This window comes from Brachyhypopomus gauderio, chromosome 14 (assembly GCF_052324685.1).
Source record: "Brachyhypopomus gauderio isolate BG-103 chromosome 14, BGAUD_0.2, whole genome shotgun sequence".
NCBI lineage: Eukaryota > Metazoa > Chordata > Actinopteri > Gymnotiformes > Hypopomidae > Brachyhypopomus > Brachyhypopomus gauderio.
The window spans coordinates 21,516,741-21,528,360 of NC_135224.1; the positions used below are offsets into that span (position 1 = coordinate 21,516,741).

General features: G+C 52.3%; 1 protein-coding gene across 1 annotated transcript; it reads right to left on the minus strand.

The window, feature by feature from the left end:
* Positions 1 to 1,243: 1,243 nt before the first annotated feature.
* On the minus strand, positions 1,244 to 11,613 carry rc3h1b (ring finger and CCCH-type domains 1b). The gene is made up of 19 exons (XM_076973681.1): positions 11,478 to 11,613; positions 9,692 to 10,123; positions 9,187 to 9,307; positions 8,682 to 8,921; positions 7,450 to 7,625; positions 7,101 to 7,301; positions 6,853 to 6,985; positions 6,514 to 6,745; positions 6,207 to 6,422; positions 5,926 to 6,116; positions 5,178 to 5,617; positions 4,868 to 5,020; positions 4,455 to 4,607; positions 4,151 to 4,364; positions 3,642 to 3,732; positions 3,435 to 3,531; positions 3,191 to 3,349; positions 2,523 to 2,623; positions 1,244 to 2,386 (listed from the first exon to the last, which is right to left on the minus strand). The coding sequence occupies exons 2-19, from the start codon at positions 9,920 to 9,922 to the stop codon at positions 2,227 to 2,229; spliced, it is 3,309 nt and encodes a 1,102-aa protein (XP_076829796.1). The 5' UTR covers positions 9,923 to 10,123; positions 11,478 to 11,613; the 3' UTR covers positions 1,244 to 2,226.
* Positions 11,614 to 11,620: the final 7 nt, after the last annotated feature.

Consider the following 11,620-nt stretch of genomic DNA (forward strand, 5'->3'; position numbering starts at 1 on the left):
AGAGAGGGAAGAAAATGGACAATCTCGGTATTTGTTATAGAGGACTTTGGGGCAGATTGTCGGTCATTTAATATAAATGCTCACCAGTAGAATGTTTCAGCACTACGTAGCCGTAACAGACAGGAGACGCATCAGCTGTTCACGGAAAGCAGAGATATACAAAGCAAAAGATGTGCAGAACATGACGCGAGACGTCGTTAAGAGTGAGATTGGTGCAGATTTCAAAAATCCACACAAGATAATCAACTAGGTCCAAGCATCCAGTTCTAACAAAAGACGATGGCACACAGCTACTGTGAGGATGCACGCATCGAGCACAATCGCTAGACCTCAAAACCGTCCCCGCATGTCTACGTGGTTCGTTGCCGATCGTTAGGATTTCTTGAAAAGCCAGCATGCTCTTCTTGAGCAATAGATCAAAAGAACATCAAACATCAAAAGAAATTAGGCCAAAAAAAAATAAAAATCGACCATGACTAGACGTCATTATAATCAACTACATCAACAGCTACAGCACAAAGGAAAAATAAATGTTAAGAGGTTGCACCCAAAATTGGAGCTTAATATTGTCGGTCTCAAGAGACTAGAACAAAATAATCACACGTGAAGAATGTCATCACTATAGGAAGACTTCAAAGCTTGTTCGTTTCCATTATTTGGGGCATCCCCCTTTTCCGTTTAAATAGTCAGAATATATTATGTGCAAAACCACACATTAGGGCAAAGCGAAGTGATACAGGTTCAAGCTGAATAAACGTCTCTGGAGAATCAATTCAAAGTAAATCTGGGCGGTGACGAGGAGCACATTTACAAGCCTGATCGTAGGAGAGCAATTAGGGTGGCCTTGTTTAATTGAAACAATTGCTGTCTAGACGAGATTACGGTAATCAGTTCTGGGCGTGGTAGCCGTCAGCCGATGTCTAGTGTGAATATGGTTCCAGTTTGAGCGTTCTACCATCCTGGGCCCGTTCTGTTGCAGTGATACCTCATGCTATGGGTTTCTGTGCAGCGACTGACCCGAATATACAAAACATGACCAGGAACCCCAAATAAGCAACTTCACAGAAGTTAAGGAGAATCGATGAAAATGCACGAATAGGCTGCTATCACGTGAAACAGACATGGCACTGGGAGGAAATTCATCCTAAAACCAGCAAACCCCAGCCCCAGGGAACACATGGATCTAAAAGTGTCATTCTTCCTGTAATAAAAAAGCACACACTCATAGAAAAACATGGAAAAGTGCTCACGGTGGGTTTTTTTTTTTTTTTTTAAGACGTTTGTACGCATTCTATAAAACAGAATGCTTTAGACGTGTTACAACTTACAAATTCTGAACAGTTCTGTAGCCACACCACAAATTAATTGAAATCTTATAATTGATTATTGATGCTCAACCCCTGTGTTCCCAGGAGCCCAGGCCTGTTGTTTGCGATCCAACGCCCGCCACGGCTGAGTGAGATCCCTGCTGGGGAAAACCTGTAGTAAAGGTCCATACAAAATGGATCGATTAAAGGCTCTCCATGCTATATTGTGCCTGGTCAGTCAGTTCATATTCAAGGCTGCACAGATTTTGTTTTGGGAGATGAGGCGGGTGCATGTGATTAAACGTCTCAACACAGGCCCAACTGTGTAGGAGGTTTAAGCTCCCTAGCTCCACCAACACGCGTCATAACCGGAGCCACTGAACAGCAGGAAGAGCCCGGACACAACAAGAGTCTACAAAAGGTTCTGTTCGCTTTTCCTATGCTGCCAGTTGATAGATCTATTAATTCCTTTATTTCTATGCTTGCTTTGGGTTTGTCTTTGTCACTTAAATATGTTAGGGGGCAGGGAAAAACATAAAAAGGGGGGGGGGGGTGTTGTAATCAGAAGCCCTGGTTTCCAGGTGATGAGAAGTCATTTAAACCAAACAAAAAGCTCATTCACAGAACAAAAAGAAAGAAAATTCATATCACGGCAGATACTGCTCATTTTTCTAGATAAAACAAAGAGAAATTTGTGTCTGTGCATGCATGTAACAGCATGCAGTTGTGAGTGTATGTGTGTGTCTGTCCCTCAACTGTCTTCGGCCTACAAATTTCAAGAGTTTCTAATCTCAGGTCTCTAAAATCAGTCGAGACACGTTTTGACATGTGTGCAGCCGAGTAATAAGAATTACTGAATCTTTAGAGGGGTGTGTGTGTGTGTGTGTGTGTGTGTGTGTGTGTGTGTGTGGGGCCACACTTAGGAGCACGAATGAACACCATTCTTTTGGAGATCTGAGCCACTCGCTGCTTGGTCACCTGAGGAAAGGGTGAGTGAAGATGTCTTATTGGTCAAAGACAACATAGAGCCTCCAACGCTATTGGCTGGCCCCATGCCACTCGATCCGTTAGATACGTCACTACAAAAAACAAAAAAACAAGTTACGCCTTAGGGACATGTTGGGGACATTATTTCCAGATTCAGCTGGATCAAGAGTTTGTTCTAGAGCTTTCTGGGTATGACGCATGTTAAGGAGTGAATGAAGCTCTGCTCACCCCAGGGCTAAGGAGAGTTCCTCCAGCTGCACTTTATGGTCGACCTGCCCGTTTTCTGTGGCTTTCAGCTTGTACTGCACCTCGTGGGCCACCTGGTTCTCCTGGAAAGACAAACACGGTCAACTTTCACATAATCGCCACCTTCGCTGGCGAAGACGGGGGGGGGGGGGGGGGGGGTGAGCGCCACGTCCGCCCAACAACAGCCCCTCGTCGACGAGCCCAGGTGGAGCAGAATTCACCAACATCTGGTTTGTAATAAAACCTCCTGCTGGTGAACCGACACGGGACGTTGCACCTCACATTTGATCCAGCACAGAAACTGATCCGGATTCACTGAAATCATAGCAGGCTTGCGTTCCAACTGCCAGACATAACCGATACATGACTGCCAGACATGACCGGTCTTAATGCTGTTGTCTGTTGACACAGAAGGTATCGATGTCCTGTTGTTTTCCCTCAATGCATAAATGTTTGTCATAAACAAGTTGTACTCACTCAACCTCCATCACCCACACCTAGAACAGGAATCTGAACATCTGCGCCATACGCCATTCACAAAAAACGTTCTACCCAAGCAGTAAACCAATAAGAGAACACAACCAGTAGGTCAAGCGGTTTGTCGACCAATGGGCTTCATTAGCACTGCCTACCCAGCCCGCCTCACTCACCATCTCTCGGGTCCTCTTGCCGATCTCGCGCTCTACATGGTGGAGCTCCAGGCTGAGCTGCTCACTGGAAACAGCGCCCCCTGGTGTCCACTTGGTGACAGGAGGCTGTGCAGCCAGGGCGCTGGCCTCTCTCTGGAGCAGCGCCGAGTTGCTGGCAGCCTACAGGGGGGAAGGGGTGCGTGAGATCAAGCACACACACACATCATCTCTGCGCCTTCCAAAAATAGCTCGGCGCCACACACACCTCCATGCCGCGGATCTGCGTCTGCTGGCTGATCTGTTGGTTGACCTGCTGTAGCTCGATCTTCAGCTGCTCCCGATCCGGGCCGGACACGGGGAGGCTGGAGGAGACCCACGACCAACAAAAAAAAAAAAAAAAAGGCATCAGACCGGCGAGTTCCACGGTCGGCAGTCCAAACGCGTGCGGTGTGACTGGACAGGGGCGACGTACCGGTCTGTGAAGTGGCCAGCGGGGGGCGTACTCTGGTGCTGCGGGTAGGACGCGCTGCTCCAGCCTCCGCGGTTCCCGTACGAGTACTCGGCTGAGGGAGGAACACGCAGAGCCTGGTTCAGATGTTCCTCTGACTGCACCAGACGTTCTAGTACTACCTGTGCTTCAACTGAACTCTGGAGGTTGTTAACGCACGATCATGTCGGTGCTAGAATAACTTCGAAAATGCCTATTTGCTATTGGTATTTGAGCGCCACCCTGCACAGACATCATGAGAAACACAGATACAAACAGAGAAATGTTGCTTAGTAACTGGATAAAAATAACACTTATATATGCGAAATGGCTACCGGTCTCGGTCTTCAGAGTCTGGTTGCCAAGGCAATCCGATCGTCCTTAACGTCTGTTCGGCTGCAGAAATCAAATCTGTACTACATCTCGGATTAAGGGAGAAGATCAGGGCGTGTGGACAGGTGGAGCTGAGCTCTCTCCGCTGCCTCTACACTCACCTGCCATGTTCATGTGCTTGGCGCCGGAGGCCTGTGAGGAGGCCATGGCCTGCACCGGCCCCGTGGTCTGGTATCCCGTCTTGGAGGTGCGCGAGATCGCCCCGAAGGGAGACACCGTGGGCAAGGGCCCGAACGGGATGATGGGGTCGTCGTCTTTGACCTCTGCGGTGCGTCGCTGCGCGTCCAGCTCACGCAGGCCCTTCCCCTCCACACTCTGGATGGGGGCGAGGAAGAGGAGGGTCGTTACTCTCCGAAGACAACGGCAAAGAGTCCCCGGAAGTGGCCGCAGAGAAGTTTCCCCTACCATCATTTGCACGGCACCAGCCGCCATGCCGTCCTTGGGCTTCGGGTCTTTGGAGCCGATGTAAGAGCCAATGGTGTCACAGGACCACGGCGAGTACTGACCCGCGTAGTCCGGCTCGCGGCCCCCGAACCCTTTGGACCCGTCTTCCACATACTGCAAAGCAAAAGCAGGTTTGAAGGCATCTTCTGAAACGCTGCGAGCGGTCAGACATGGAGGAGATACTTTACGATACTTTCCTACTCATCTTTCAGTTCCCTACTGCTGCATCACGACGTAATTGAGCACCAGGCCGACTTAGTTTAGTATTGATTTTTGTGCTCATGGTTATCGGGGTTTTAAGAAGCCAGTTTAAGGTAAACGTGACGCAAAGACGGCCAACGTGTTGGAGAGTTTAGGAGCTGCGGCGCGCTCACCTCTTGAGGGTAGTCGGCGTGGAAGGCGGGGGTGGGTGAGGCGGCGAAGGGCGGAGGCGAGATCACCTTCCTCTCCTCCAGCTGGTTTAGGAGCTCTTTACGCCTGCGGTGCAGATAGTCCAGGCTGGGCTGCGTCGCACGGCCGTACAGGTCCTGCAGGGGGCGCAACGTTAGCGGCCTGAGGCTGTGGGCCTTGGGGTTGTACGGTGCTCAGACCGCCTGGTTTACAGCTGGCGTTCAGTTGTTAAATTATGAGCTGGTCATCGCAGAGATGATTAAATATGAGAGAAAAACACCAGCTCGTACTCACGTGGGACCTGATTGGTGCAGGGTGCTGCGCGTGAGGGTAGTACCCCTCCGGAGGGTACCTCTCCCGCGTCACCGACTCTGGGTGGTAGACGGACCTGGCGCCTCCGGCCACGGGGGGCGGCAGGGGAGTGGGCGGGACATCCAGGGGCACGGGGCTCATCCGGACCAGCTCCTCCCGGGGCGGGGCGAATGACTGAGGGTTGGGCGGGGGTCCGGCGTAGGGCCCGTGCCGACGGCCGTCGTAGTGGGAGGGTGGGGGGTAGGGGTGCGGGCTCATTGCCGAGAAAGGCGGGCCAGCGTGGGGGCCCGTGTACTGCCTCTCGGGGCCGTAGCAGGAGTAAGGGTCCTGATACGGGGCTACGCCGGACTCGCCCGGGCCGGCGTGGTTGCGGATATAACGGGGCGGGACGTACTGAGTGGGCTGGTAGGGGTACGGATTACCTGAGCAACAGAAAGCGGCCGTGTTAGCAGGACGACACGACGCGGACATTGAAACAGGACAGGAATTACAGGACGGGATAACCAGAAACCCTGCCAACAGTTCTCTTCCTCAAACATAAAGGGTTAGGGTTACTGTTGGCCACGTTAAGTCAGACCGAAGTGCAAAACGTGATTTGGAATCAGTGTGAAGATTTGAATACAAGAATTACTCTGCTTCCAAAAACATCTAGTTAACTTGACTTTTTGGTATTAATGCCCTGTGTTTAATTAATAAACGTGTCCTACGGGGACCAATCAAACACACTTACCAGTGGAGTACTGGTGCTCGTACTGCGACCCCGCGGGCGCTCTGGTCTCCGGGTAGAATACCTCAGACTGCTGCGGGTAGATTGGTGGCGCCCCGCGGGGCACGCCAGCCATCTGCTTGGGCAGGGGCGGGTGCTCCATCCTGGGGTGGGAGGCCGTGTGTGGGTGGAGGGGCACACCGCCTTTATCCAGGCTGCGTGAGAGGGAGCAAAGCACAGGTTAACCAAGCGAAAGCGGCATGCGAAAGCTGCAGCGCAAAACCGCTAGACGTGGCGTCACGCACGAGTCGGGCGGAGAGCCGGGCACGCTCAGGCCCGCCGAGTCCAGCTTGGGCTTGAGCAGGAGCTCGTAGGCGGACGGGTCGGGCCCGCGGGCCAGGAGAGGCGGCACCGGAGTGGAAGGGCAGGGCGGCACCATGCCGTTGGTGAGCGGCGAGGGCTCCTCGGTCAGCAGGCCGCACGGAAGCCTCGGGGTCAGCCGCTTGTTCATCTTGCGGTACCTGCGGGAGGGAGTGAGCGCGCTCAGAACGGCCGCCGTGCCAACACCGGCGATTTTCTTCGTCGGCGTGCGCAAAACGACACGACACTCACTTCTCCAGCTCCTCCTGCGAGTGGGCGAAGGTGCAGCTGGCCCCGCGCGGGCATCCGCCTTTCTGCTTCATGTCCCGGCACATGTAGGTCTTGTACTTGCTGTGCTGGGCCGGTTGCTGCTGCTCAGCGCCCTTCTTGCTGTGGTTCTGGATGAAGTCCACCAGGCCGTGGACCACGGTGCGCACAGCCACCAGGCCCTTCTCCAGCTGCTCCCACGTCGGGGGCGGGGCATCTGCGGACGGAAAGGGGGAGGGGTCAACGGCAGCACCGCCGCAACGATCTACGATTAACGGAACCAGAGTAATGGTCGGTTAAGGTCGGAGGTTCTCTGCCGCGCACCTGGGCTGGGGTCGATGTTGGCCAGCAGCTCCAGGTGAGGTCTGAGGCGGTTCAGGTTGGCGGGGTCGCCGGTCCTCTGCAGCGCTATGGTCAGCTCCTGCACGCTCTGGGCGAACGACGCCGGCGTCTGCAGCTGAGGCACAGCGGAAACCGGAGCTCAAGCGCAAATCAGCAACAATCACACAAAGCCTTGATGAAAGAAAAAAAAAAAACGATTCATTTGCGGGGCCTCGACTACCATGACGGACCTTGTCTATGATGGACTGCATGTGGGACTTGTGGGACTGATCCCCGTACAGCAGCGAGGACCACTGGTCCGGGGCGATGCGCAGGCCGCCCTCCATGGCGATCTGCACGATCTGGGAGTCGTGCTCCCTGCGCAGGGCCTCGTAGGTGCGGAACTCCTCCTTCAGCTGCATCAGGGACGAGTCCTCGTCACGCTTGGTCACCTGCAGCCAGCCACAGCGAGGAGAGCGGTTTGTCACGGGTGCAAAAGAACGAAAATCTCACGAGTTTCTTGAACAACGATAATTTTTAAACACAGGCAATGCATGAAAATGGGCAAATTGGTGGTTCCATTGTGAAGGAGCTGAGCACCTTGAAGCAGGAGGCCCGGTAGAGCAGTTGCACCACGTGCCCTATGCTGGTCTTAGAGGCCTGGGGGAACCGCGGCTCTAGACGCTGCACCACAAAGAGAACGAGGACCTTCCTGGAGAGAGCAGAACCGTCCTCTAGAGCCAACAGCACCAGCTTCAGGGCCTCCTCTTGCATGGCTGCAGATCAGGACGAGACAGAGGAGACGTCAGGGGAGGAACAACCAAAAGCCCCTCCGGTGAAAACAGCTCTCGGCTGCAAAACTACCCAGAATCCACCTCTAGGAAGGATTCCTGCAACATTTTTTATCCCTCGTGGTTTTATATGCAATATATACTGTTATTACATAATCATAAGAAATAATATCCTGTGTACTATGGCAATATCGTATATAGTAATTAGAAGTGAAAGAATTTGACAATGACAAATTAACGTTTCCTTGGTTTTTCTTAACCTTTCAAATGGTGTATCACCAGGAGTTAATGTAAGACTTAACCTGAATGCTCGAAAAGGAATATGATCTGGGTGCATTTCATTAAAGAGTACAAATATGATTTTTTAGTAGCCAAGTAGCTAACAGTAGCTAATTAAACATCATCTCCACGCCGGTGCCCATGACGACACGCAAATTGGGCTGATTTGACAAAATAACAGGTAGGCTACATATCAACGTTATAATTTCTAAAATTATTCTATCACCAGTAAAGCTGGTCTTTGGAATATTGTAAACCAAAATCAGTGTATGTTTGACATAAGCACCAGAATGCTTCAAATACCTTGAAAGTACGGCAGTGTAGCTATGGCATCATATAGCTATGTAAAACTGGTTGGTTAATATTAGTTTAAAAACAGCCCACATAAATACATTTTGTGCTACGTTAGGTCATCGTACTACTTCTGGATACCTATTCGGCAGTAAAGTGAGAAAACATTAGACGCTACTCAATGTTGAAAGTCGTTACCATAACAGTTATTTCTAAAGCTACTGTGAGCATAGTAACCATGTTCAAAAATTATAGATCAGTGTTTTGCTAAATGATTTGCTACAGTCTTTCTTCTACAAGCTGTATTTGAGATGATTCAATTCAATCATTTGTCGATTAACGTATTTAAATAGTTGGTTGTCCAATTTTTCATTTTCAGCAGCTCGAACAGTAGTATTTAGATAATGTGGGGGGTTTTGGCAGTAGATCTCCAACCCACGCAAACCTAAACATGGCGCGTGAGGCTCTTACCGGGGCCCAGGAACTGGCAGCCTCTGGCGCGGACGGCGGCCCACAGGTTGGAAGAGAGCTGCTGGGGGTTCTGGTGCTGCAGGATGAGCTCGGTGACCGTGCGCTCGCCCAGGGAGCGGGCGGCCCGCATCGCCCGCACGCGACCCTCCTCCTCCACCAGCTGGCAGTGCACCAGCGTCACCAGCTTGCGCTGCATGGGCCGACTCAGCATGCTCTGAGCCGCGTTGCTCAGCCCCACGCCTGCAGGGGGCGCAAGCAAACAGACAAGACTCTTAAGAACAAAGGAGCAAACTCCGCACACTGGCACGCATCTTCCGCTCAGTCACGGTTGAAAACACAACTAACGAAAAAGGAAAATAAAAGGGATCGCCAAAGATTATGAAATGGCTCATAGACTACGAATGTTAAGTCGGTGAGTTTTCAGACATAAAAACGCAGAAATGTACACGAAGAAAACTCGAGTCGGCAGGTGCAGCGCGGACGTGAAAAAGCGTGTGGGCGGTACCTCTCGTGCTGCTGAGGGGTTTGAGGTAGAGGGCCAGCTCCTCCACACACTGCCGCGCCTCATCGTAATGCTTCGAGTCCTCTGGACTAGTAATCAGTGCCACCGGCTGCAGCTTGGGCGCCTAAAACAAGACGTGTACACAAAGATCATGTAAGTGCCATCACTCTACAAAACAACCCATTTAAATGCAACTACCAAGACGTAAAGTTTCTGAGCACAGATTTGGATATATAGCAGAGATTAAAATATTTTACACTTCCTTTATATCATTATCACCCAGGCCTGGGGTGAGAAATGTTTAAGTGTCCTGTCCCTCCCACTCTGACACACTTGGGTGACCTCATAAAGGGCCAGACAATTAGCCAATCAGCTGAACCCCATGTCTCTGAAGACAGCAAGGCCTAGATAGTCCACGGACGGCTGCAATGGACTGAAACACCCTTGGTTTTAGATGAAGTCTTATCAGAGTCTGGTTGCAGTCTGGAAATCCATCATAAGATCTCACCTGACCCCCGACCAGCTGTAGCAGGGCCGAGTTGACAGGCAGCTGCTCGATGTCGGTGTTGATGGCGGTCTGGTCGAAGGGGCAGGCCTTTCGATGAAGCTTGTTCAGGCACATTTTGCAGACGGTGTGGCCACAGCCCAAACTGATGGGTCTGCGAACCGTCTCCTCGAACGTCTGGGTGCATATCGGACACAGTAAGAACTCTGTCCATTGTGGAGCTTGCACTGGCATCGTAGCTAGACGGTCTACATGTAAGAAGAGCTAGGGTTCCTTAAAAGTGTGAGGGTGTGTGTGTGTGCGACTGTGGGAAATTCATTAAACAAAAAGAAAACTGGAAGATTCCACTGGAATCAAAAAAATCTTCTGAACACAGGAGTTCTTAAATAATTTCACACGTCCAGGGTGCTCATCACATAGTGTGAAACCTGAAACCTGGAACAAAAATAAGCAGAGTCACGGTTAATGGAAACAGATAATGACGGCGATTATCATATAATTATCATAATCATAGAAAAGCGTGGTGTTTTAACTATTCCTCGACCTAAACAGAGCTGCCGGTTCACGTCCCCCCAATATCAGGACCAAGAGGAAATGTTAGGTTAACCAAAATGGGGACAAAGGACCGACTGGCAGTTGTTGCTGCCTAAACAACTGAGCGAAGCAGCTGCAGAAACGCATTTCAAACCCACTCGGGTCGGGACGATTCGACAAAATTACGTAAACGTAACGAGTACATGAAACGTACCGACATCGTGTTACCTGACGTTATTAATTCGTTATTTTGAAGCGTATCGTTGACGTGTAAAGCGATACTGGCCAACACCGAGCGCACTTAGCTAGCGCTGGCTAACACTGGGTAGCATAGCAACGCGCCTCACGAGCGCGGCCGTTTACACCGTATCACTTCTGTCTAACCTCGCTGCGTCCTGGGTTTAACACCGCTGAAGACCCGGTTTAACGCCGACACGCCGGTCTCCCGGGCCGCCGGATAACACGCCAGCTCTCGGGGTGTTTTGACACGGCTGCTGGTAGCGTGTTTAAACGAGCCGGCTAGCTCCCTAGCTAACGCTACATTAGCATCTTAGCTAGGCTAGTTAGCCCGCTGGCTAACACGACCGGACCGGGCTCCGCGCAGCAGCAGCGCTACCGAGATAAAACAAGGTTCACGCAGCGAGCGGAGGGTGTGAATCCCGCCCGAGCGGGGCCGTTTGGTCCGGCCGCGACCCCTCGACCCCGGACACGAGAGCCCCGCGTAGCCGGTTTAGCCACACTCACCGCGGCGGGCGCTTATGTAACGCGAGCGCCTCAAACTTCCAACATTTACCGGGCCGTTTGGATTAAGCCAAATAACCCCCCCAAAAAAACCCAAACGCGCGGGTTGTGTTTTTGTTTTTAACCAGAAGGTGCCGAAGCTCAGGCCCGCGTTGTTGTCCGAGCGCTCGCCGCCTTGGAGAACCGAGGGACGGGGTGAACCTAGCGGGCTAAAAACACCACCGACGAGCCCGCGGCGCGGAGAGACCCGCCCGCGTTTATTCGCGGACCGCCGCCAGACGGCGAGGGGCGAGCGGGGGAGTCGGAACACACCGACCAACGGCGCTTTTTAAGCGGACTCGTCCAGCGCTGCAGGCTGCTCGATGCAGCCCGCGGCGCGCAGGGGAAGGCGGGCTAGCGTTAGCGCCCTAGCGCCGGTCCACACCCACATATAGACATGTCGGACGCAAAGTGCACGTCGGCCGCGGTTCCAGGGACGGCTGTGCGGGGAGGGGGGAAAAACATCCGTACGTACTCATCCCCAGCGGGTGCGGATGTCTTCATCTTTTCTTTAGAAAGCGCCGAGTTGTTCCGCGGGTCGCCGCCATGTCGACCGTGTCTAGCAGTTGCCGAAGTTCTTCGGGAGTTCCTCGCGCACACACACAAAAAACGGGCAGA